The sequence below is a fragment of the Natator depressus genome, chromosome 3 (genome assembly GCF_965152275.1).
Source record: "Natator depressus isolate rNatDep1 chromosome 3, rNatDep2.hap1, whole genome shotgun sequence".
In the NCBI taxonomy this organism is placed as follows: Eukaryota; Metazoa; Chordata; order Testudines; family Cheloniidae; genus Natator; species Natator depressus.
Window position 1 is genome coordinate 169,640,576 of NC_134236.1, and position 27,206 is coordinate 169,667,781.

The following is a 27,206-nucleotide window of genomic DNA, read 5'->3' on the forward strand; positions in this document are numbered from 1 at the left end:
TGTAGACATACTCCAAGTAATTTTGCAAACTGTCTATGAAGAGTTTGGATTGGTTTTCAGCAGTCTATGCCTGTGCTTTGGTGATCTTGTAACTAGGTGTGCACACTGGGGATCTGCACACATAAGGGAAGTGTGCAGAAAAGCACAATGGTGTGCATTTAGCTTTGAAAGTATAGCGTTAATAAAACTTAAACACTGGGACTGAAATTAGCATTGTAAGGATGGAATGTGGTGAAATTTTGACCATTTAATCAGTCCGAGTGAAGATCCATTAACTCCTACCCCAAATTGTTCTCAAAGGGCCAACTCAAGGTGTTTTCAGGTACTCACTCAATGACTTGCTTGGGTTACAGAGGCCCCCCCCCCTTTCTAATGGCTCTGCCTATGCCCTGCCCTCAACTGAGGGGCAATGTGGGGTGTAAAGAGTGCAGAATGCCTTGCATGAACACACTCAACATCTGGAAGAATTTCCCCCGAACGAGACAGCGGAAAGTTGCGTTTGATGAGGGAACATAGGGAGCTTCTGATGACGGAGAATGGGGGAAAGGGAGTGCCATCGTCTAATGACAAGGCATTTTTCACCCCACAACTATTTACTAAACATTTTCCAGGATGCAGACAGAGCACAGGGCGTAAGTTAGCCAGGAAAGTAGAGTTTTCTTTAAGCTTGTGCACTTACACAAAAGCAGCAGCACACGTGCTTTGCTTAAATGGTACCTTTCACTTCCCTCTTTGGCTTAAGTGGGAGTATTTAAATATATAAACTAACCCTGTACAACAAGATCCAACAAAATATTTTTGATACATCTTCTCCTCCCCCAAACACTTATTTAAAAAACAGCATCACTGTGCATGTTAGACAAAAAGATCCAAGTCCATACAACAAGAGTCCCGGTCCATGACTTTGTTCATTCATTTTCTCCAGTAACAAAAAGGTGCACGTTTTTCTTAGACTGCAGCATCTGAGCAGCACGATCTACACCTACCACAGCAGCCAACTTCTGAGCATCATACTTTGAATAGAGAACAGTACAAGTCCAAGTAGCTTCCTCTCCACTGGCTGTGGCCGTCAGCATATTACAAACCTCGCTGTAGAAATGGGGGTAGGTCGGTAACTCATAGAAAATGAGGTTTCTGATGCCCCTTATTAGGTATCTAAATTAGAGAAAAATACCATTGTCACAATCTTATATTCTGCAATCTGATTTCAGAAACTCTTTATTTACACTGTCCATTTACGAAAGTTACATAGTAAATTAAGGACTCAATCCTGTGAGGCTCTGAGCTCTCCCAGTTCCCTGACTTCAATTGGAGTTAAGCGCACTCAGCCTCTTCCATGACTGAGCTCTGCGAGTCCAGTGCTACATCCACTGATGGCTGGGAGTCTTGCCATTGACTTAAACAGAAACAGAATTTAGAGCTTTATCCTGCTAGGTATTGGGCACCTCCTGAAAAGTGCTGAGCACCATCAACTCCCACTGAACTCAAACTTTTTGGATTTAATCCTAATACAGTAAAACTTGGTCAAATTAAGGCCCTGGTCCTGCAAAGGGATTCACATGGGTAGCGTGCCCCAGCGGTGTCCAAATTAAACCAGTGCAATTCAATGGGATTGTACAAATCCACTCACACAGATCCCTTTTCTGGCTATGAGCTTAAATTTAGATAATAGGGTTTTTTTTGGCTCTATCCCCTCCCCCCCTCCACCCGACATACATCACTGAAATAAAATCCAAATCCCCTTTAGCAATACATTAGGAATTACCAGAGGAGTAGAATGTAGACTAGTTTAAGCGTCTGATCGCTTAAAATGCTTTTACGACATCCAAGGATGTAACAACAGCCAAAAGACTGTTGGAATCTTGGAACAATCTTACGTATGTGCTAGTCAGAACAAAAACTGGTTCAGAATCGGGATTTCTGTTCCACAGAAAATTCCAACATTTCAAAAAAAGATTTGTTCTCAGTCAGAACGAATAACTGAAATATCATGCAAAAAGAAAATTAAAACTGATTCCGAATCATCAAAATGTTTTATTTTGACCAATGTTATGCATTTTTGCTTTTTTCCATTGAAAATTTCATCAAAATTTATATCAAATGTTGCACAGGAAAGTTTAGACTAAACAGCATTTTCAAACAGAAAACTATTCCATCAAAAAAACCTGATCAGCTGTAGTCAGGAAAAAGCACATTTTCTGAATGGCCTTGATTTGTCACTTACACATCTGGACTTTTTCCCCCCTTCTTTAAAATCCAGCATTAACTTAGTTTTAATGCTTTTTCCTAGACTATTGTGGAGAGGAAGGGAGAAGAAATCAACTACAGAAATACCCAAATGTATATATTAAAACCTGAAGAGAGAGACCCTGGGAAGCTGTCACACTACCAGCCTAAGCACTCTACGTGCTGTAAGAGTCACTATATGGTTTACTGCACCAAAGAGAGGACTTGAGAACTGGAAACTCCCAAGTTCTAAACCTGGCTTTGCTATAATTTCCTTCGGGAGGGCCTTGGGCAAGTCCTTTAAACTCCCTGCCTCAGTTTCCCAAATGTGCAAAATGTTAATATTGTTATCTCTCTGCCACATAGGGAACTTATGGAGAATGAGTGAATAGTTGTAAAGCACTTGAAAGATGCAGGGCCAAATTCGACCTTGATGTAAGTCTATGTCAACTCCGACCCTGTTCACTTTGGCCCCTAAAATGCTAAGTATCACCATTTCAAGAACGTTACTTAGAATATGGGTTTAAACCAGAAAAGCTATATTCTAAAGGGGCAAAAAGGCTAGAGTTGGGGGGAGGGGAGAGAAAGAGAATGCTCAAACCAACAACAAAAAACCCAGCACACTCTGCTGGATGATCTGTATTACTGAAAATAGCAAGACCCTTATACTCAGATGATGAATGTTGAAGAGATGGCTCTGCGATACTGTAAAATTCAAAGGATACAGGATGTGAGTGTTTCAGGTCAATTTATGGGCACAAAGCTTATGTTTTCACTGCCTTTTTTTAAGATGAGATTTTCAAGCTAGTCTACATCCTGCTGTACAGAGATTGGGAGATTCATGTGGGGACATTCTTCTTGAGGCAATGCTGGGAGCACTGAGCAGCTGTAGGTGCTCTTCTGAATGTAATTTAGCAGAGACCCTGACCCTGACTTGTGCTCAATAAGGATCCTATAACTTTTACGCAAGGTCAGTTTCATCAGCCTCTGGGCTCCTAGCAGAATCCTACTTTTGTAATTTCGGGTTGCCTTACTAAATTCCACAGTTTCAACTAGAAAACTTACTATTGGCCCCCTAAAAACTCTTTTAGTAGTGCTGCTGTCACGGAACAAACTCCATGTTCCTTTCCAGAGGTGAAAGGAATTATCCCAACACAGATGCAGACTGTGATGACTATGAGGACAATTCTGGATGGTGCTGTGTTCCTGCAGATGTCAGTGGGGAGTTGGGTGCATTTACCAACTCCCAACATTGAACCCTATACAGTATGTAATGTATTATTAAATATTTAAGGGAATACTTGCCACTTTTTGTTTGTGTTAATATTTCATGAGTCTCCTACTTCAATCTAAGAAGGATTCTCCAAACAGGTTACACTGGTTCATGAACCAGACCACCACCACCCATCCATTACTGCTAGTTTGAGGCTAGCATATCCCAAGGGCAAGACTTTGCCTTCAGATTTCCATATGTGCATCTCAAAGCAGAATCTGGCCCCTGACTTACCTTTTGTAAAAGTGGAAGCGTTCAGTGAAAATTAAGAACTGCTTCTCTCCCTTGAGGAAGAACTGTCTTGCTCTGGAGATACCAGATCTTTTGGTGTATTCACAGATATGTGTAAAATTCAGCTCTTCCTTCTTGAAGTAATTTCGAAGACGCACATAGTCGAAATACGATGGAATGTAAATGAGTGTATGTGACATGATTGCATCACGATACTCAGGCAAAACTTTGTCAATGAAGAACTGAAACCTGGGTTAAGAAAATGCACACGAATATTATCCTGAGTCAATACCCATCTTTCCAATATGTAAATGAGCTTTCTTAAGAATGGGGGGGAGAAACCTTACCAAAAAAACCCAAAAAAGAACACCAACCCCCTCCCCCCCACATAACCCCCAAATGTTATTATTCTGTGTCACAGTCAAAAAACTCTTTAAACTGACCAAGGTTTCCAGACTTGAGAAGGGCTAAATACAAAGGCACATCAGTGTAAGGGTTCTGTGATGTTGTTTAGAATATTTACAAAGAAAAATGCAGGGAGCGAGGACTAGGGGAGAGAAAAGTACCAGTGCATTTATTTGACTGCAGTGTCTAACCCGCATCTCATGAGCAATAAGAGCACACATTACTATTTACTATTTCATTATTTTTAGGTACACCTGCCCTGTGGGCCCTAGAGTGCACTATACTGGACTAGGCACTGGGGCATAGCAGAATGGTTTGGGCGACAGATTACCTTGCATCTATTACAGAAATAGAACTTTCAGCTTCCAGCCTTCGGAAGACATGAGGAAGCTGTACCACAACATGGCTAATGGAGCCAATCGAGGGTACGTTCCTTACGGCTACCTGCAGAGGGTAAGTCAAACAGTTAGAGAAGCAGTGAAACATAAATGGTGTTTAAAAAGCCTTCACATTCTAATCAGTTTTCAGTTGATGACATACTCCTTCAGGCAACAAACGAGGCTGTTTTCAACAAGTCAATAGAGAACTACTGCCAGCCTTACTTCCACACAGAATCTGAGTAACTATACATGACATGGCAACTAGGAGGATATGGGAGTGGGAACTAACTCACTGCTTTCTGTATGCCTTTTGCTCGTCTTGGACAATGGTCATTTTCACTTTCTGGTTCTCATGGATTGGTACAATGCTATAGTGTTTGGCTTGCAAGCAAGTTAGAGGGAATGTAACATGTAAACAAAAATTCCATTGAACCCCCCCTCCCAAAAAAAACAAAAACAAAAAAACCCCCACAACCCCTCTATTAATAGTCAGGTTTATAAGATTTGATACAAAACCAATCCCTAAAATTGGACCTGAAACTTTGTCACATCAGGAGTCTCTGTAACGACTCTGTGTTCGCACAGTGCCTAGCACAATGGGGTCCTTTCTTGGTTGGCTCTTAGGCACTGCCATAATAAACACATTAAATAAAAAAAAAAAAATCTAATAGATCAAATAAAATTGCAATGGAATCTCTGGGTATAAGAATGGTTGCTTAAGGCAATAGTTTGCCATTGAGATCGTTCTTAGTGCAGGCTGCACTGTCCTGTAGATTAAAAACTGATGTGCATTATATGAATTATTGGCACATGCACAAACAATAGGAATTTCTATTGCTGTTTCTTCATGTTGAAGATTAACATGGCATCTTGTCAGAGGGTGGCTGGCCCTTCTAAAGGGAGACAGGTCACAGTCCACTGTGATGGCAGCTTATTTGCCTCCACATGAAGAAACTGAACTGTCACCTGACTGACAGCCGTGTGACTAAACCAGGCCTCCAGGGCCTGGTCTCTCAGGGGACGGTCTGCAGAGTGAAGCTGCAGGATGAGAGAGTCTCCTGCTTTGGTCCATAAGGAAGGGAGTTATGGTTGAGCAGAAACCCCCAGCTGCCGGTTTAGTTTTCCTTTTGCAGAGAAGACAAAAGAAGGCAGGATTGACCTTGTGTCTTCTCCAGAGGCTCAGAGAACCATCAGAGGCAAGACCTCAGGGATGAGGGGCTGGGCCCAGCTTAAGATGGGGTAGAAGAACTTGTGTTTATTTTGAACTTTATGTTATTTAAACCAAACCCAAAGAAGGGCCACCAGACTCATTAAAGGTGCTTTTTGGAGGGGGGGGGGGGTTAGAGTTATTGAGGAATCAAGAGGGGAAACTGAGGTAGGGTGCAGCAAAGTCACCCCTGGCCACAAGAGGACACGTAGGAAGCAGCTGATCCTGATACCTCCAAAATCTAAGATAGTTATTGGCCTGTCCATGAACTCACCTGGCCTCTGTAATTGAAGCAGTTCTTATTGAAGATAGAGTTAATCTGGGGATCCTGAAGAGCACTAAACAGTAGCGTTTGACGATAATACTTTGACCAGTTATTCAGATTCAGCATGCGCACTCGTGAAAAATCTACACCATGGGACTCCAAAGGAAGGAGGTTAAGGTGGTTCATTAGGTGCTTTAAAGGAAGAGAAACAGATGTATGTGACTTTAGACCATGAATGCACACTTGGCAAGTAAGTCAACTGCACTGCGAAAGTGAGTGGAAATGAACAAGTCAGCCGACAGCATAACAGACTAGCAGCCTCCCAAAACACAGCTTTCTGGATCCTGCTCACTCATCAGATGAGCAGAAATTTAATTAGGCCCTGCAAAAAGAAATCTAGTAGGTCATTAGCTCCGCAGACTTTAGAAGCTTAAAGTGAGGTAGATTTCATTTTTGGTATGGTCCCAGCTCCTGATTTCTTCCCCATGTGGGACCAGTTCCAGAAACTCTAGACCTAATCAATAAAGCCCAAGTGGAACCCACATAGCACTTAGTGAGAGTTATGAACACAGATGGTGAACTCATCCCTGTGCAGAGGAGACAGCACCAGGCTTATGTGTCACATCAGTGAATTTCACTCAGAGAAACTTCTGGATTGGCATCAATGAATGCATTTTTGTTAATATTCAGTTTTATGCTTTTTCCCCCCCCGGGACACATTACTTAAAAAAGACACTCTCCAAGCTCACTTCTGAAAGCACAGTGTTAACGGTGCTTCTTAAATCTCAGGAATTTATACCTGGACACCTTAGTAGGGTGTTTCAGTCCAGCAGTCTCATGGAAATCTGCTTTGTTTTAATATACTGAACAATATATTTTTTCCCCGGAAGATACAGAGCTAACATTTTAAGTAATAATTCAAGGAGTGTTTATGAATTACCAAAATTTGGCAACCATCGGGATGCTAACCTGCCTAAGCCAAATTCCAAGGCAGACAGAAAGCAACTTCCTTCCCAAGTTCTACACGTAGTTCAATCAGATACAGTATTCTACTTTATTTTCTGACCTGAAATGTTGTCTAATATTATTGTAAACTGCCATACAGCTGCTATGTTCCCTCCCAGAAGTGAGTGAAGCGATCCCTGTTATCTTCCTCATAGGGCTGTTCCAAGATTTAATCAACACTTAACAGAAATTTGGATAAAATGTGCTACTGAAATGCCAAATATTGAGACCTATAGAGTAAAAGTGCTGAGTATTACTGAAATCCAAGGAGTATCATAGGCCTAGCAGACTTCAGCATGCATCTGTCATTCCAGGACAAAATTACTTTTAGCATATGAAAATGTTAGTGAGATGAAACATTATTAAGTGGGGGAAGAGAGAGAGAAAATGAAAATTTGACACAGAGTTTATTGCTAGGGATGAATTACATCACTAGTTAGACATAGCATAGCATGTCAAACAAATAAAGTAATATTGGGTGAAAAAACCTACCAGAATATGCTCCCAATTCTGCATCAGGTAAACATCTGCTTGATCAATTATAAGAATTTCTATCGATGAGAGGAAATCAAAATCTCTCTTCTTCTCCCCCTCTGCCCCAATAATGGTCCTCAAGCCAAGGGGAGAGGCAATGATGATATCAGAAGAGTAAAATGGTGCATATAATCGCATGCTCTTTTGAAGAACAGCAACCCCTGTCCAATAAAACCAAACACCAGTATTTTCTTAGTATGTTTGACTTTCTGATCACCGTACTTCCTTTCCCCCCACCCCAAAGGGTCATGCAATGAAAAAACCCACAATTCTCTCTCCTTCTCCCCCACCCCCACAGTTTATACCCTTCCCCTTTAAATGTTGTTGTAATCATTATCTTACTCTGTCCAAGGAGGACTGGATGGAGCACCTTTAAAAATATATCAATACCATTCACAGATCCATAGGTTACTAAAACACAACACTCCCCTCCTTCATAAAGGCAGGATGACCCATTCTGCTCTCAATTTCATCAATGCCGGTTTGGAGTAACTTTATGGGCACTGGTTCTACACTAGCATGATATATCAGGCATGCTGGGCTGACCTAGGTACTGTTGCTTTTGTACAAAAATAAAGTGATGAGTTAGTTATCCAGGTCACGACTACACCATTGACGGTATTTGGGCCCACAGCTTTCTGTGCCTGAGTTAGACACTTTGGGTAGAATTCCTGACTTGATGGCAAAACTCCCACTGACTTCAACAGGGCCAGGGTTTTACCTTTTGTATTTTAAGAGCTCCTCACTGGAAATCAAGCCAAAGAAATAAACTACCAGAGGGCATAAACACACAAGACAGAGTTGCAATTCAATGTAACAAAAACATGGACAAATATTTTGTAAAAATATTAAAAATAATAATGAACTAGTAGAGTTTAAAATGCATTCCCTAATCCATACTAAAAAGGATTTTAGTGCCTAGATAACATGGTGATGAACGCCATCACTATGTTGCTACAAGATGACAGATGACGATTTCCTCTCTATTCAGATATGCATTTCTTCACAGCAGAAATGAATCAGACAGGTTTTTGCATGGGATGGGATATTGGAGAGTGATTTGGCTGCAGAAAGCAGCGTAACACTCAGTAAATCACAGCTATTCACTGGTGATGGGGCAAATGCTTGCATTTCCCATGACATTATCAAACATCTTAAGGCCAATTTATCTCTCAAGGGACAATAATTTTAAGAGCCTCTTCTTATCTGTCTAGGTAAGTTTGAACAACCATCTACTCCTCATGGCATCAAGCCACAAGCTAATTATCTGCATACCACGCTACCAAGCCAGCATGAAGTTTCACTTTATTAAACAGTCTGGACATTTTCTGCTCAGCTAGTATTCATACTCACTGCCCATCCTTTGCATGCATGAAAACTCTGCTGGAAATCATATGCAATACAGTAGAAAATTGCTTTGCTCATTACAGAATTTCTAATTTTCCTCAGGCCATTACTGATTAATAACTTCAGTGCAAACAAACTGCTTTAAAAAAATCAGGAGAAACTATAGTCATTACAGGTGGAAGAGGTCGATTATACCAAGTCCATCCTTTCTCAATTGCAATGTGGATTCCCCCAGCTCCAATAAAAGATACACTGGGTTTTAAAATTATATTAAACTTGATCTTAACCACGAAGAAGAAAAAGATTTCATAATGTTACTTTACCAAAAAAAAAACAAAAAAAACCCCCAAACCCCTGACCTGGGATGAAATTTTCAAGAGTACCTAAACTGCATTTTCAAGAGTGATTTAGGCACTTAGGAACCTAAGTTTAATTCGAAGGCAACAGAAATTAGGCTCCCAAGTCATTTAGGAAAACTGTATCCCTGCTCTTTAATTTTAGAGCTAAAATACTCAAATGATTTTATTACCTATCCTGAAATGATCATCGATGTTGCCTGCAAACACAGCTTCATAATCTTCAGGTCTTTTCAGGTTGGGAGGTTTCTCATCTGGATCAGAACCAAACTCCCCTTTGAAGCGCTTTTTGTTACTTACATCTATTTGTTTTTTACTCTCTGACTCAAGGAGGCTGATGAAAATCTGCACCACCCGTAAGGCAGATTCACGGAAGGGCACTACTATCAGCACCTGTATGGACCAACACAATTACAAAAGGATAACTTCCCTTGGAAACGAGGTCTTCTCTAGAGAAGAAGGGAATGCACATCACCCTATGAAGCACAAAAAATACAAAGATGCCTGAATTTTATTTATTATTACACATAGTACCCATTATTGTGCCATCTGGATTAAAGGAAATATAGGTCCCTTGCAAACAAATTCTAAGGTAGAGGGTTATGCCTGAGTGATGAAAGCCTGACCAGATATGATTGGGTCCGGAAGCTGGCTCAGTGAAGTGCTTCAAAATGCACTTCCACTAAAACAGGCCTTAGCTGTTGGCTTCCAAACACCTTATTGCGAGTCAGCTATAAGTGACTCAGCTGGAACAGGAAATGCAATGAGTAAACTTAAGCCCCCTTTTCTGTGAGCAAAGAAGAACCATTGGAAGAGGAACCTGTGAAGTTCTGGTGTACAATGGATGGGGCTAGATGCCCAGGTGCTTACTCCCAACCGTGGTCTGGAGCTCAGCTCTGCAAAGGACACTCTGGTCATTAGCATGCAGGGTATGGACAAGACACGGCCCACTGGCACCAGAGGATTTTCCACTCTGCAGATCCTTCTATTCTCCCCACACAAGCTAGCAAAGCCCCGCACACAGATTATCCAGCCAAATGGCGGGAGTCGCCTCTACACAGCTACTTGGACCTGGTGCTGTATTTGGATCTAAGTTTGGTTCTAGTAAAAAAAACCACTCAAAATACCTAAATACTAATATCTAAATAAACTAATAGAAGAAAAAAAAACAAACCAGATGGTTTTAAAAAGGTAATCAGTCCACAACGTACTGCGACAATCCAACACTGGAACTTTTAAACCAGGCCACTTACACTTCTAGTGACAAATCAGTGCAAACTGAATCCAGCTGTCCATCAATCAGTTTATGGCGGCTTAGTGACATGTTCCCTATCGAGAACATAATTTGATTGCAGGACAGCTCTAATCTGGGCCTCATCACCAATGAAAGGGGAAAGTGGCCTTATTAGAATCTGATGGGACTGGATCCCCTAGGGCCAATACAGATAGATCCCTGCTGATTTTTAGTTGACATAGCAATAGAGTTATGTAATAACAGCAGAGGAATTTTGGACCCAAGTTATGCTGCACCAGATACAAAGAACGTCTGAAGCAAAGCGGGACCCGCAATGACAGTAGCCCTTGAGAAACAGGGGGAAGGAAGTGGGAACGCATAAGGCTTTGGCTGAAGAGTAGTGACTATACAGAACCATTTCCACTGGTCCTAAGGGCAGCAAGTGATTTTCTGGGGCAGTCTGTACAGATGTTGACCTCCAACTGCAGCAACAGTATAAGTTGTAAAGGGAGATATGGAGGCTCTTTATTCGCTAGTGTAGCAGGAATGGAATAAGAACAAGGAAGGAGACACACGTTGATCTGTAATGGCACTAGAAAAACCTCTTCCAACAAAAACAAGTCTCCTGGAATTAGTCTGCCTGCAAAATGTGCAAACTGAAGTTAGCCCTTTTCCCAGATTATTTGCCCTTGCCACTTACAGACAGCTTCAAGACAACACGATCAGCCAGTGTGGAAAGACAAAAATTGGGAACATGTCAAAAGATATAAAGAGCTAGTGGATGATGCCAGGATAAACTATTATGAAATTTGCATGGCAGGGCCAATTACCCAGCAAAAGATTATGCTAATGGAGTCCTCCCACCTTAGGTCTGGTGAGTCCTTGGTCCCTGAAATCATCATCATCAATGGCTGGCTTCTGATCCCTTCGTTTGGCATTATTGCTGAGGACCTGGGCATTTGCCTTCAGGATGTGATTCACTGCATGCAGACAGTAAGCATGACGAACTTCTTCCCCATTCCCTAAAGCAGTTCTTTCTGGGTAGAACAAGTCCTTGTACTGATTCATAATACAAAAGAGTTCCTTTTGTAACAGGGTAAACGGGTGATTGTTCTGTTTAGTCAGTGTGGATAAGAACTGGCTGTTCACTTTTGGCCAGGTGGATTCTAAAGTCTTATGAAGATGAAGCCGTTTCAAATCAGCTTCTTTATCTGGCTTAAAAGTTCTTGGCTGCTGTAACGAAGAAGAAAAAACTAACTGGCCCAGCGTTGGCCACTGGAAAAAAAAAAGAAAAGAAAATCAAATGTGTTACTTTATTACTTAGCACCATACAGCTAAAAATATACATTCCTATGGCAGTTATTTTAATAACATATATGAAATACTAGTCTATCAAACTTGATACAAATTAAAAACCTTTTTTCCTTCAACATGCACAATCTCTCAGGCTTGGTCTACATTACAAGTTTTTATTGGCATAGCTACTTCGGTTTGGGGGTGGAAAAAACACCACACCTCTGACCAATGTAGCTATGCCAACAAAACCCATTGCAGATGTAGCTTATGTTGATGGAGGTGGATTTCCAGCAACATAGCTAACTTTGCTCAGGGAGGTGGTGTTCTGATATTTGTAAGAAAACTCCTTCTGTCAGCGTAGTCTGCATGTACATTATGGGGCTATGCCAGCATAGCAATGCTGATATAGTCTCCATGGTATAAACGCACCATTTACTTTCTTTACCATATGAAAAATAAGATAATCCATGTAAGCACTTTTTTAAGATCAAAGACCAAATTCAGAGGCGATGTAAATTACATGTTAGTTGCTATGCCTTAGAGAGTTTAACCAGGAAGCATAAGGTAGTGTGATTTACATTCTGAAAGGCCAGAAGCGATGGGTGCAGAGGAAGCAATTAGCAGGGGCAAGTTAAATAAGGCTCTAGCTTCTTCTCGCCTCTCACAAAGTAAGTTACACCCTAGCCTCATTTGTTCTCACTTGCACTCAATTTACCAATGTACATCATGCATCAGTTTACAGATCACCTCTGCATTTGTTCTGTGTCTTTACCTATGGCCACCCTTGAACAAATAACATCATGGCCTACTGTAAGATTCCAATTAAACATCAGACTCCAGCCTGAAAGAGGGTAAGCCAACGTATCAGGTGGATAAAAATAAATGATTTAAAGAAACAAAGAAGGAAATTGCATTTTTAATGCAAATTAAGTGATTTTTCTGCATAAGAAACCTATTTGAAATGTTGACAATTTATATTACTACCTAAATTTATTATTATAATTTAAATTAAAGAAAAAATAATATTCAAGCAGTACATTTTTGTTGCCAAAGTTTAGAAAGACACTGATCTGGTGATCCTGTCTAAGCACCTAAACAACAGTTTGACAAAATGCTCAGTCCAACTTTTGACTGCAGTAGTCTCTTCTGCAAGTGCAGAGAGAAATTTTCTCTTTATTTCAGTTTATTAAACTAGAAAAAGCAGAATATGAATAAAAAATGAGGTGTGAATGAAGTTGTAATTCTAAAGTTGTAAAGGATATGGTGAAATAATCAGTTCAATTCATTAACTACTGATATACTTCTTTTGTTTACTAAATCAGGTAGTTTAAAATGCAAAACATGTTTTGATAAACTTAGTTTTTTTAATTTATGCATCTAGAACTTAAGGTAGTTTTAATTACTTAACTAATAAAAATTTAAAATACTGTTTTGTAGATTTTTAAACTAAATTCCAATTTCCATTCAAATGCAGCTCGACACAAATCACGAATAAAAAAATTAATTTACTGAATAAGAAAATCATTCACCACTTTCTAACATAATAAAAATGTAAAGATTAAGAAGCTATTCAGATATGTTAAGCTATGTAATTGCTTCAATAAATGTGTTTAGATAGAGTATATTCTTTTACCAACAAAAAAGTATCAAATTATACCAATTAATGAGAATCAATGCAAAACAAGATTAAAATTGATTATTCAAACCAAGATTTCTTGCTTGTTGATTAAAATCAGTGATCTGTAATCAATCTACCCTTGTGTTGAATAACTGTGCTCTGTGTGTGCGTGTGTGAAAAACTGTTTTCATGGTGACGTAATCTATATGCAACTAGAAGTAGCATGTCATGGAGATGAATAACAGGATACAGTAGTCCTAGGATATGAATATCAAGATGTATTTTATGTGGTTCATTTTAGGACTAGTAGTTGGTCACTACTAGGAGTGCAAAACTAATGATAATTGTTGAGCAAGATGACAAATGAGAAGGACCATCAATTTAAAAAGCTAAAACAGATTGCATACCTTTCTAGGCAAGGACTGTATCGATGTTTGAAAAGTGTCTAGCACATTTTGAATGCTATGGCAATCCAAGTAATAAAAAATTATATTCATTTTCTAAAAGTATTTTCTATCTATACAGCTTTGACTCCTATTCATTACCAGTTTTTCTAAAACTACCAGGAGGACAGAGTTGACAGCTGCAGGTTACTTCTTGGATAATTTATCCAAGATGTTACATGTGCTGGGCATCTTTAACTTTCTACCCCGAGAACAGAACCCTTAGTGACAGATAATTGTATTTGAACAAGTAGATGAAAGAGGACATCTATTAAGTGTGGCTCGTTGGTGTAGGGTAGGAGTCTTGTTTTAGGTGTAAGAGATCCCAGATTCAAATCCTGAACAAGTCTAAGTTTTCAGGAGGCCAGACTAGATGGTTCCTTCTGGTCTTAAATCTATGAAATAACATCAAGGTGTCTGACTGGATGAATGATCCCTGTAGTAACAAGTGTTCAGGTGCCCAGGTGCTTGCCTCCTCTCAGAATCAGACCTTGAGGGACTAATCCTAATCCTACCAAAAGTCAACAACAAAATGTCTACTAATTTCAGTAGTGCAGATTAGACCATAAGCGCCAGATCCTCAGTGGCTCCCATTTACTCCAGTTGGGGATCTGAACTTAAAATTTTTTGACTCCAGCTTTGAGCTAGACAAAAACAAAAATCTAAGCAACAATGCAGTCTGACTGAATGCTGACAAGAGTTCCAACAGTAATAAGTATTCAGAATCTATTTCAGTGCAGATACTGGAATTTTGGAATAATAAAGCACACAAAAGGACTAATGTAAGCTAAACATCAATTTCATTTAATGCAGGCACTTTTATAAGTTCATGATGGGGAAACATCATTACCTTCAGCTGAATTGTACTTTTAGAACGTGCTGAATTGTTTCCTATTTCTTTTTCTTCCAGTTCTTTGTTCATATGTTGCTTAAATGGATCTATTTAAAAAACAAAAGCTATTGTTACTAAAACTGGAATCAAATTCCTGAACTGATTTGCAAGTTGAGTCATACATGATTTTTGAACCAAGTAACTCAGTTGCTAAAGAAAATGATTTTACAGCACTTGGAGGGAAGAGACATTTCACTTCTACAGAATATCAAATACTCTGTATATGAACAAAACAAAAAAATAGCACCATGCTGGAAACAGTGGAGCTTCAACTGCAAGACATGTGTGAAGGGGACAGTACTGTTGAACATCACTTAGTATCTCACATCTTGCAAGAAAAATAATTAGCCCATTTTCTTTTTCACAGAAAGCTCTCCTTGGGATAGGGTGCTTTTGATCAATTATCTCAATACTGTTCTAATTATGGGAGAAAAACTTTTTGAAAAAGCATTTTTTTATTTGCTTAATTTCCCTAAAAGGTGGTGAAGACTCTGATTAGTCTAATCTCTCCCACGCTCCCAAACTGCTTCTGAGCTCTTGAAAGGCCTGATTTTCAATTAATTTAGGGAAGTAATTGCATAAGCAGATCAGGTGGCTGTCCATACACTACAACATGTACAGTCATAGGCATAGCTTTTTGAAAATCAGGCCCTGATAGTAATTGCATCACATGGGACTGCTCATTTCATAAGAAAAAATGCCTATTAGAGAGAGAATCCTAGTGCCAATGTCTTGAGGTTATCCAGCGCTCAGAACTCATGGGGTTTTCTAAATTGTGGCAGTGCTGTGCATTTCTTCCCAGCAATGCAACTGAAGAGGACACTACTTTAAAGACAGACAGCTGCTCTGATTTGTTACTGTTTATATTGGTTCCAGCATTGGTTGGCCACGGGTAAGTGAATAATTACCACTGTTTTCAGGAAGTCACTGCTGGACAAGGACAGAAGTTTGCTCCCTGACTGATGTACCCATATCTGTTGTTCTAGAGGACCCAGTTTCGCCTCTTTTACCACAGGCTGAAAAGCAGCTTCCAGTCCACAATGTCGCAAAGAAAAGAAACATTATTTATAGGCTGAACAATGTCACTGTGCCAAGTATGCATTTGAAAAGCTGCTAGTTCCTATTAAAATGCAATTCCCACAACATAAGCAATATTCCCCAGGGTAACAAGAATGAACAGTTTTTCCCCATCACATGGCCCTGTGATGCATCCACCCTAATGTAGCAATAACCAAATTGCATCCCAGATTTAATATCAGCTGCTGTTGTAAGCAGACAAGCCAGTGCCACCAGGGATGATGCAAATATAATTTCTCTCTTTTAAATTATGCCCTCTATCAAAACCACATAGCAGGAAATGTGAACAGAAATTCTGCAAATGCCAATGTGCGGTATGTTACTTTATCACGAAAAGGCCATACACATCACCGCACACCGTTATTTGTATTATTCACGGCGGTGTGATTCAAACACTGGAGTTGGGTTGCACATCCCAGTTTGATTTAATGTTTAGAGAGAGATTCTCAGCTGCATCACTAACAAGCACAGCACAGAACTCACAGATGTGAAGGCTTTGGTATCTTTAAGCCACCTTTGTGCCTTACCATTCCTGGGCTGCAGAGCCCCTGTCATAACTCAGATGTGCTGTTTGGACTGGCTACATTACAGCAGCCTCCCTGGGCTGGCCTATGGGCTGCAGCACTGCCCAGAATCTCCGGAGTACACTCCTAGCACATCTGTTACCCTAGAGATTGTGAGGGCTTGCTCAGAAGTCAGCCTTATGGCTGTCTTCTGCCGTGCTTGTGCCAAGTGAATCCTCCTCCAGCTAGATACAGGGCTTCTAGGGCACTTTACACTACTCTGCCCCCCCCCCTTTTTTTTGGGTGTAGAAGGGCCACAGCAGGAATAAGAATCTCAGCCTCTGTTTCTTGAAATAGAAGTGGAGTACAGACGGCATCTATATTCTTAAACTTCAGTCTAGTTCTGTTTGGGTTAGCTTGGGAGATGGGCTTTTAATTCATAGTATGTGTGTGGGTAAATTCAGTCCTCTGTTCTCTCCTACCAGGAGTCACAATCACATCATTGTTAATGGGAGAATAAACAGATTCCCGAATCTGAAGACAATTTGTCTATCCACATTACCAGGTGAGCTTACATAGACACAACTGGCTTACAAGCCCTCATAACAGAAATGTAACATAAGAATTCAAAGGCTAGACAGCATGACTTTAAGGAGTTTGCAGTCTTGCTGCGTGTGGCTATTGTAAACAAGTGTAAACTATCAAACTACGGGAGCTGCACCAGAGAGGGCTCACTACACAAATATTGCATTTTACCTTCTGAAACCATGACAGAAGAGCTACTCTCCCTCTCATCTGCATTGTAATCACCACTCTCCTCGACCATGAAATTGGTTTCCAGGCTAAATTCAGATTCATGTTTCACATCGGTGAACTCTTCAATTGCTCCATGTTTTGGGTCACTGGAGGTATCTGCTCCATCGGCTTGCTCCTGGCCAAGCATCTGCTTTGCTGTGTCTTTAGCTGTGAATTATTGAATAGAGAAATGAATTATGTTCTCCAAAAAGAGTCACTCTACATGGACACCTGATTCTTGCTGGTTAGGTTCCAGGTATTATTTTAGCTACTGGTTATTTTTCCCAATCTTCTTTCCAAAAACAGAACCAGTTTGTGTTTTACAGTAACAAAGGCTCATATGCATAATGGTCACTGATGCCCAAGGGATTATTTTAAACAATATATCTTTGCAGAGGGGTGTCTTAGCGGCCAAACAACAACCCTATTTTAAATAGCTACAATTTTGTAAAGCTGCCACCTCTTTACTAGAATTCTTCGCTAACCAACCTTGCAAACGAGGCTCTCTCATTGTAAAGAAGGTTTCCTTCCATTTCAAATATTTATTCCTCTAGAGGCAAATCCTGCCTTCTCTTCTGTGGTAGCAGCAGAACTAGGTGCTGAGTATCATAGAACCATAGAATATCAGGGTTGGGAGGGACCTCAGGAGGTCATCTAGTCCAACCCCCTGCTCAAAGGAGGACCAATCCCCAATTTTTGCCCCCGATCCCTAAATGGCCCCCTCAAGGATTGAACTCACAACCGTGGGTTCTCAGGCCAATGCTCAAACCACTGAGCTATCTCCCTCCCACCCCCCAATGTAGGGGAATGGCCTGTGCCGGTGGGGAGCATCCTCTGTGCGTCTTGGCAGAGTCCTGCTCCATGAGGGTTCTAGGGGCTGGTGTATCCACTGCTTCATTGATCTATTAGCCATTACCCCTTCAGCATAGAGTTGCAGGAGCCATGGAAGGTACTACTGCCTCAGGGCCAGAGCAGGAAAAAAAAACAAACCCCACCTCCCACAACAGACAACCCAGCATGCAGTGCAGCCACTCTGGGATACAGAGGCTTTAATGAGTGTCGTGGTTTGTTTATACCTGCCGATTCAGCCATTGTTACCCATACATTAGAGAAAAACTACCTTCTTTCTGGTCCTGCACATCATTCTCATCTTCTTCACCAGCTGTATGATCTCCATCTTCACCCTCCTGAGACTCTTCATCACTTTCTTCCTCATTACTTTCTTCAGACTCATTTTCGTCATCTTCTTCATTGTTAGCATCTGGAACAGCCTTGAACGTGGCTAGGAGCTTGTGATACACGGAGACCTGTTCTGGTTCACTCTCTCCATCACTTTCTGCACTTGAGTGATCGGAATTCTCAGACTGAATGTGAAAACAGTGTTCCAGAACATACATATTATTCCTTCAGCCTGTTAATTGTTAGCATGCATCCTAACAGCATAGCAATTATTAGTGTGTATACATACACAAAGCAGCAATATTTTCATTTAATGCATGTGGCCAGCCCAAGATCTCCCATTTTCAGTTTTGCATTCCATGATTCTACTCTTCAACAGACCTATATAGTTTCATTGCATCTCCATAAGGGCAGGCAATTAAATTAGGCCTCCGAGTTGAGATTCTGAAAGCGGATTTAGCCACACAACTCCCTTTAATTTCAATAGAAGTTGTGTGGCTAAATCTGCTGGGTAGTTTTGAAAGTCTCCTTCTCCAAGAACAGCTTCTTGTGATCAGTTGGGATTGAAAGAACTTCAAAGTGAAGTTAAAAGTTTTGGCATCAGAAACTTCAAGACAAAAATTGCTGTGAGTAAGAGACATCTACAACAGAGCTTATCAGTGCAATATTGTTTTCAGCTTTATAGGGATCGGCTTCATATTAATGAAACTTCGTTAGGAAGTTTATGTTTATAAGTAGTAACGCACTGAGCATCTCTATAAGGAAAGTCTGTTGACACAGTACAAGATGACAGTTCTGACCACGTCAGAGGACCAAGCTTCTTTGGGAACAGACGAGTCTGGCCACTTGGACACAGAACTTTGACCTCTGGACTTTTAAATATGAAATCTAGTTGATCTAATTCTGTACTGACTTAACTCAATGGGCTTGTCCAGAGTGTAGAGTAACACAGATTTTGACCCTGTCAGTCTAAGCCATGGTCAGAGGGAGATCAGAATGTCTGTAGTCTCCATAAGCAATAAGTTCCATTAAACTGGTGCAGGACTCAAGAGAGCAACCCATATAGGAAGAGACTTAGTGGAGATCTGCATCAGTTTAGCTCACTTGGTAATCAGTAAAAAGTCACTGCTCAGATCCTTCTCCTATTGAAGAAACATCTGACTTTCAACGAGGCAAAACTTGGTCTCCAAAAGATTAAGTCAGCAAGAAGTCCCTTATAACGAGTACGGAACCTGGTGGACAGGCCAACCCTGACTCTCTAAGCAACAGCCAGAATCCTAGCTGCTGTCTGCTATACCAGCCCAGCAAAGTGCCTTCCGCAAGTTGGATGAATTGTATGGTACCTGGCGCAAACCTGCTACCCTAAAGAGTGACTATAACTGACCTTTGCATAAGATGACCAATACAGACCTTGGAAGAATCTTAAAAAGCCAGGAGATCCAGAAGGCCCTGCGTGCACCAAATAAAAATGATCCTGCGTAACAATGTTTAGCTATGACTGCAAGTAAATTTCACACTGCAGCCAGTACTACAAACACAATTTTACTAGGCAGAAACATTGGCAAGCTTCATGCTGAGATTAAATTTTCCTTTTCAGCTCCTGGCACCTTGAAGTGAGAGGCAGCAGAGATACTGTAAACAACAATATGAACTATGGCTGAAGAAACAAACTAGCAAAAGAACCCAGCCTCCTCATCCATCTGAAAGGGGATGATGGAGGGGATTCCCTTTTCCAGACCAACACAAAATTAAAGCACTACAGATCTCTAGACGTGGAACAAGCTGTAATGAAATTCCTTCACTCCGTGAAAAGCTTCAGTTTAATTGGAGAATGAAAATCAAATTGCCTACCCCATAATGGGCATTAATAAAATAAAGAGTTACAAGGGACACTCTCAGATTTAATATTATACTTATTATTAACTCTCCATTTTAAAAGTCTAATTTACTTTTCACTATTATCATTAGGTGAAATGCAAAAATTCTCCACTTAGCTTGGATGACAAAAAGAGACTCAACAGTTTCTATTCAATTTCACTTCCCAGCTCTCCTGTTCTAGGCAGTGCTGATATTTTTGGATTGCAAATCCTTCAGAGAAATGTTTAAAACCAAAATAAACTATTTTCAATGAATGTTTTTAACTTCACTGAAAGTATCCTGGAAGCAGGTTTTTACTTAAATTAAAATCTTGATTTGGCATCTAAATTAGCTCTATACTGTTTAATGCTTCACATTAGTTTCATGACTATCAATAGCAATGCAAAGAGGACTATAAAAATAGCAATAATATATTACCAGCTCACAAATTTCAGTTGTTTCTTCTCTTCCAGAAACCCTGAAAAGACATTGTTGACATTTATTTTTCTTAATTATCTGACAGTTTCTCCACATACAACATAACAAAATGGTACGATGTGGAAAGGGAACAATAAACATGAACCAAAAATAAGTCTTAGTGTAATTAAAAGCCACCTTAAAGGAAAAGCTAAATGTTACTGCATGGGCTGGGCCTTTAAGGGGAGCTGGGTTCAGCCTCACCTGTGCCTAGTACTCCATATCCCAGGTGATGAGTTTGGGTCAGGTGACAAACATCACATAATGGTAGCTCCAGGGGTAGGGCTTCCTATAAGAGTGAGCCTGCTGCCCTCAGAAGGAGGGCAACCAGGAGCTGGAGAAGACCTAAGAGTAGTCCTGAGTGCGTGTCTCAGAGCTCTGGGGAGCTGAGGACTGGTGCCCTGATACAAGGGTAAAAGAAAGAGAAAGACACACACTTATGCTTTAAGGGAGCAGAGATGCTCCTACAGGGTACCCTGCTTTCCATACCAGCCAAACAGAAAGGTCTGGCTAGAGCTACCAACAAGGGGGAGAAGTAAAGTCTTTGAGGGAGTTAGGAGCCCACAACAGTTGTAGTAGACTGCAGAGCCTGGAAAACGCATGTGGGTAATTTTGGCTTTGAGTTAAATTATTATCTGATGTTAACGAACCAGACCCCAGAAGGGGAAAGTAATTCAAAGCACCTGTTGTGGTGGTTTGACTGGGGAAGGAGAGGAACTGAGGCAGTTGCAGAGTCTGACAGTAGATGAGGTAAGACCCTGTTATATTAAGTCTCTCATAAAAGCCATAATAACCAAGCATTCTGCTCTGTTGCTTCTGACAAACAAATTCCCTAACATACATTAACAATATGCCACCAATTTACTACAAGATTATTCAGCTAAACAAGTTTATACAACAAAGTTGACTGAGGCAAACTAGCATTTACAGCATTAAGATAGGATCAGTGAACTAATAGGGAACCACTTTCACTCTAGAAAAAACTAATGTACAGCACAGAGCCAAATGTTGTACAACATACTGGCTACCAATTCAATCCCATACCAGTGGGGGATATCTTTATATTTAATCACCAGATGAATCAGTACAATTACATGTGAGCCAAACACTACATAAACTGGACTAAACATTCAAACTATACCTGTCCCTGCATGGGACAGTAACAGCATGTAGAGAGTCACAGGAACATATCTTTTATGGGCTACCAGTCAGACCTGCATGGTCTCACTCCTTTGAAGGGCCAGTCTCTAACTTCGATAAGGGTGGTTCTAGGGGGCAACAGTCCTCAACACATCCCCCAGGTGCACAGCTGGACACACAACCTGCTGTCCCGACAGGTTTCTAAGACCCCTGATCTCCATGTGAAAGCAAGATGCTGCCAGGGTGAACATCCCCCCCCTCCCCGCCCCCAGGGAGAAAATTAAATGAAACCCACCAAGCCTCTTACTGTGCACAGGACACTCAAAAAATAGGTTTGGTCCTATGGGGGGGGGGGGGGGGAGCTTTAATAATAGTGTATCTGGATAGACAGGCACTTGTCAGATGAAGATCTAATCGGGGTTCTCAATCTTTTTCTCTCTGAGCTTCCCCCCCATGCTGTAAAAACCCCACAGCCCAGCTATGCCACTACAACAGTTTTTCTGCACATAAAAACCAGAGGCGGGGTTAGGGGGGTAGCGAGAGGACAATTGCCCGGGACCCCTCACACCACAGGGGGCACTGTGATGTTGCTCAGGCCCTGGGTGGTGGGGCTCAGGGCTGCAATCCCACGTGGTGGGACTTCAATTTTCCGCCCTGGCCCATGGCAAGTCTAATGCCAGCCATGCTTGGCGGCCCCCCAGGGGGGCCCACGCCCCTGGTTGAGAACCACTGACCTACACCAACTTGGGAAAGGGGGGCGAGCAGTGGGGAAGCTGAGGTTCAGACCAGTTAAGCGTCTTGTCCAAAGTCACAAAGAGCCAGAAACCCAGCAGGAGTCACCTGCTTTTTCCAATCGCCCCCGCCGCCTTCCTAGGGCGAGGTCAGGCTCGCTCCTCGGCTGGAGGGTTTCGCTGGGTCTCTGTCAAAGAGAGACTCACGATCTTTTTAAGCCGGCCCCGTTCAGCCTGTCCCAGCCGGGGGCAGCGCGGCAAGCTGCAGCCCCAGCCCCCCAGCATCGCCCCGTCCAGCCCCCGCCGCCCCGAGAGGCAACACGCCCGGCAGCCTCCGGCACCGTCGTGACCCCGGGGAGCCCAAGGCCCGGCTGCCAACTCTCCGCCCGCCTCCCAGGGGCCGGGCCGGGCCGCCCGGGCCGGGAGCAGCCAGGGCAGCCTAAGCTCGGGGCGACCGGGGCTGCCGCGGACACCTTGTTACGTCCTCCTTCGCAAGGCCGGGGCCCGACCCCTCTCGGCGGAAGGCGCCGCTCGCCTCCTCCAGCCTCCGCCCATTTCGGCCTCGGCTCTTTCCGGGCAATGCATACGCTGACAGCGAGGGGCTGCCCCAGCGCCGGGGCGGGAGAATGAGGCTAAAGGCCCCTGGGACGCTTCCCGGAGCGGGTGCGAGGCCGGCGGGGGAAGAGGCAGTTTCCCAGCGGCACAGGCGGCTCCGGGGAGTCAGTCTCCACGGCCCGGGGCAGCAGGGACACGCGATCACCCCACCCGCGCCGCGCCCGCTCACTTGTCGTAGAACGGATGCGCCTCCCCAAACTCCTTGAGATGCTTTTTCTGCTTCTTGCTCAAGCTGCCGACCAGCGGGTGCCTGGGGGGCTTCCTTTTCCCCATGGCGCTGCGGTTCCTCCCGCACCCACGTGGGTCCGCTCCCCGGCGCTTTACGGTCAGCCGTAATCCCTCCCTGTCTCGCAAATCGCTCCCCTCGGCGGGACCAGAGTGGGTGGGGATTAGCTCAGGCCTCTCCCTTTGCATGACTGCGTAGCTGTCTGTGGTATTTACATCCCGGCCCCTTCGCCCTGGTGTCTAAGGATAAGCCATGGTGCATGCAGCAGGATGTTCAATCAGTTCTACGCTCTCTTCATCGGACTCAGTAATTCTCCTGCAGCTGGCACATAGTGCAGGTGCTTTATAAATGAATAGAAGCTGCTCTGCTGTCTTCCTCCAGTTTGGGTTCAGCTGTGTAAATAAGTTGTTGTAGGCCTGTACGTTTATTGTGCATCAAACTGAGGCCTTGATCATGCAACGAGTTCCACAGAGGCGGACCCCTGAATCTGCTGGGAGCCTTACTGATTTCAGAGTAAAAAGAAAAGGAGTACTTGTGGCACCTTAGAGACTAACAAATTTATTTATTTATTTGAGCATAAGCTTTTGTGAGCTACAGCTCACTTCATCGGATGCTTTCGTGAGCTTATGCTCAAATAAATTGGTTAGTCTCTAAGGTGCCACAAGTACTCTTTTTCTTTTTACTGACTTCAGTAAATGCCCCAGCAGGAGCTCATTGCAGGTAGCCGCAAGATCCAGGTTCAGTTCTTGCTAGCTGACGTTGGACAAGTCACTTCTCCCATCTGTGACTGTTACCCTAGCTATAAAATGGGGACAATAAAACCACTATTATAAAACATTTTGAGAGAGGGAAAAGGAAATTATTGAAGTGCCAGACATTGTTGCTGTATATTTTATACAACTTTAAAATGAAAAATACAACAGTGGGCATATTTTTAAAAACACTAGTGGGTGTAGTGTTTGTGGTTATGTTTGGCTGCATGTGTGTGTTCTCCCTAGGTGCTGCCCCAGCTCTGCGCAGACATCTGACACAGCAGACCTCGAGCGAACTGCCCAATGACCACAAGATTCGCTAAGGTGTGAAGGCACCAGGCCAGGTTTATTGTCAACAATGCACAGTAATAGCACCTGGCAGACTCTATGAGGATACTAAGACATGGGTTCCCGTGACAATGGATGCAGCTCAGTGAATGGCGGGACTTTCCATTCTCCCCTTGGCTGGACAAAGATACTCCCTCTGAGATACATCTTTATATCTTGATACAAACAAGTTGGTCTGCCTCTGATATCTTGTTAGTTACTGCCCCCTGACGTGGCTGGTAATTACCCATCACCTTCTACACGTTGGTTCGATCAAAACATCTCTATTACGTACTGTCATCCTGACCTTATCTTTTAGGAGGGTCAGTGTGTTCCTGTTATCCTTGGGGAATGTTTTTGTATCATCCTTGATATTGGGATTGTGACATTGTGCCCCATAATGCTTTATGGAAATATTATGAATGTATATATGACATAACTGGAATATGTTTTATGCTACATATACCATGTAACATATCTCTGTAAAGGTTATGATCTACTGAATATATTCATGCTATTTGTATGCCTTTATCATTTTTGTATTCAAAGTTATGAATATTGGCTGTGTACTTGTTTGATTTTAAGTAGCCTTAGTAAGGCATTTGGTCAGCTTCTTAAGAAAGGAATTTGCAAGTTAAGTGCCCAGTCAAGAAACACTTAACGGACAATGGAACCTTGGAAGACTCCAATCCACATAAGAAGTCTACCTGGGGACATTCAAGGTAGCATGTGAACAGTGGCTGCTACCTGTAAAGTTCTGAGTCATGCATGGACATGTGACTTGCCCATGTGATTCCAAAACTCCAGCTTGTAGCTAGATGCTGCATAGGAGAGAGGAGGGGGTCTCCACCCACAACGTAAAGTCTATTTAAGCCCCTGGGAGACTCCTCCATTTTGTCTTCAGCTGGCCCAAGAGAGAGCCTCTCCAGCCCCAATGGATACCTGAAAGAAACTGGAACAAAGGATAGGGGTAATCACAGGGGTGTGTGTGATTGCTGGATCCAGACTAGAAGGAGGCTAGTCTGTATACAAAGCCCACTGGAACATCTCTGAGGGTGAGATTTCATCTGTATTCAGTTTCTTACTGTATTAGGTTTAGACTTATGTGTTTTATTTTGCATGGTAATTCACTTTGTTCTGTCTCTTATTACTTGCAACCACTTAAATCCTACTTTTTTGTATGTAATAAAATCACTTTTTACTTATTAATTAACCCAGAGTATGTATTAATATGGGGGTGGGGGGGCAAAGAGCTGTGCATATCTCTCCCTCAATGTTATAGAGGGTGAATAATTTATGAGTTTATCCTGTATAAGCTTTATACAGGGTAAAACGGATTTTTGGGGGTTTGGACCCCATTGGGAAGTGGGCATCTGGGTGTTGGAGACAGGAACGCTTCTTAAGCTGTTTTCAGTTAAGCCTGCAGCTTTTGAGGGACGTGGTTCAGACCTCGGGCTGTGGTTGTAGCAGGCAAGTGTGTCTGGCACAACCAGGCAGGATTCTGAAGTCCCAAGCTGCCAGGGAAAACGGGCTCAGGGGTAGTCTCAGCACATCAGTTGGTAGTCCCAAGGGGGTTTCTGTGATCCTACTTGTCACAGGGATGTTCTGGTACCACTCAATATCGGGCACACCCTCCCACCCAGGGCTCAGGGGGCTCAGGCTTCGGCCCCCCCTTCTTGGGGTCTTGTAGTAATTTTTGTTGTCAGAAGGAGGTCACGGTGCAATGAAGTTTGAGAAACCCTGATCAGTGATGTGTGCGTGTTCAGTCGGCAGGAAACAATAGCTGTATAAGATGTGAAGAATACCTATTTATCTCAGTGGATGTTAACTCTGAAACCTAGCGTTAACTATCTAAATATCAACATATTATTTCACTGCTGATCAAAGCATGCAAGCAAGAACAGTTCAATTATATTACAAAGATCTGTGCAGTATGGGTGGCATCCAGTATTGGGATTTTTATGCTGTTATGAATGGAGCTTGGGATAGTTATCACCTCCCACCTCATATATTTCAATATAAAACTTCTAATTTGTACTATTTGACACAGCTGATGAGAACACTGGAGTCTGATTTACTATCATTGCTTTACAATAAGTACTTATGGTACCATAAGAGCAGAGCACTTCCATTTCTGTTACAGATGTCTTCTATGTGATACCTCAGATCTTTCTCAAACAAGTAGTTCTTACTCATGCAAGTCATCCCATTAAGCTAAATGGATGACTTGCACAAGTGAGGACTACATGTGTGAGCAAGGGTTTCAAGACTGGACCCCTTATATTCAGTTCATTCAGGTAAGAACTTGTCAGCTTTACCTGACAGTCCTATATCCAAATCAGAACTCTGCCTGCAACACTTTACATAATATATACAATAATAACATTGTAAAGAGTGTACAAGACCCAAAGAGACTGACACAGCAGACTCTGTCCCCAAATCACCTATTAAGATGAGAGGTGAGTCTGAACCAAAATCCCAGAATTGAACATTCCTGGACTTTGGATGCAGAACCAAACATTCTAGATTGGATCCATGGATCATTTAAACTCTGATGATTTTAAAATGGCTGAAAGGATTTTCTTTCCATTGTTTGTTTGTTTTTTTTTAATTGTTCTGAAGTTGAGACCTTTTCTGCCAATTTGGTCATAACTTATTTTTTAAAAGAAGATCAATGGATCAGAACTCTGAAAATAATGGGTTGTACTGGATACACTTACAGAACCTTAGTTCTAATGGTCCTGCTCAAACATCATCCAATAAGGGCTGATCCTGCTCTCACTGAAGAAAATAGTAAAACTGTCTTTGACAGGAG

At 42.1% G+C, this 27,206-nt stretch overlaps 1 protein-coding gene across 1 annotated transcript; it reads right to left on the minus strand.

Moving 5' to 3' along the window:
* UTP25 (UTP25 small subunit processome component) lies at positions 1 to 23,438 on the minus strand. The gene is made up of 12 exons (XM_074949328.1): positions 23,256 to 23,438; positions 20,562 to 20,601; positions 18,208 to 18,451; positions 17,049 to 17,255; positions 14,671 to 14,759; positions 11,328 to 11,738; positions 9,403 to 9,622; positions 7,485 to 7,687; positions 5,997 to 6,179; positions 4,467 to 4,579; positions 3,734 to 3,979; positions 1 to 1,155 (listed from the first exon to the last, which is right to left on the minus strand). The coding sequence occupies exons 1-12, from the start codon at positions 23,357 to 23,359 to the stop codon at positions 909 to 911; spliced, it is 2,307 nt and encodes a 768-aa protein (XP_074805429.1). The 5' UTR covers positions 23,360 to 23,438; the 3' UTR covers positions 1 to 908.
* Positions 23,439 to 27,206: the final 3,768 nt, after the last annotated feature.

Coding starts and splice junctions, on each gene's coding strand:
- UTP25 (XM_074949328.1), bottom strand. CDS start 23,359: ATGGGGAAAAGGAAGCCCCCCAGGCACCCGCTGGTCGGCAGCTTGAGC. Junction 3,980..4,466: donor ATTTCTGTAATAGATGCAAG/GTAATCTGTCGC, acceptor TTCTTAACCCAG/GTTTCAGTTCTTCATTGACA. Junction 1,156..3,733: donor CGCTTCCACTTTTACAAAAG/GTAAGTCAGGGG, acceptor TCTCTAATTTAG/ATACCTAATAAGGGGCATCA.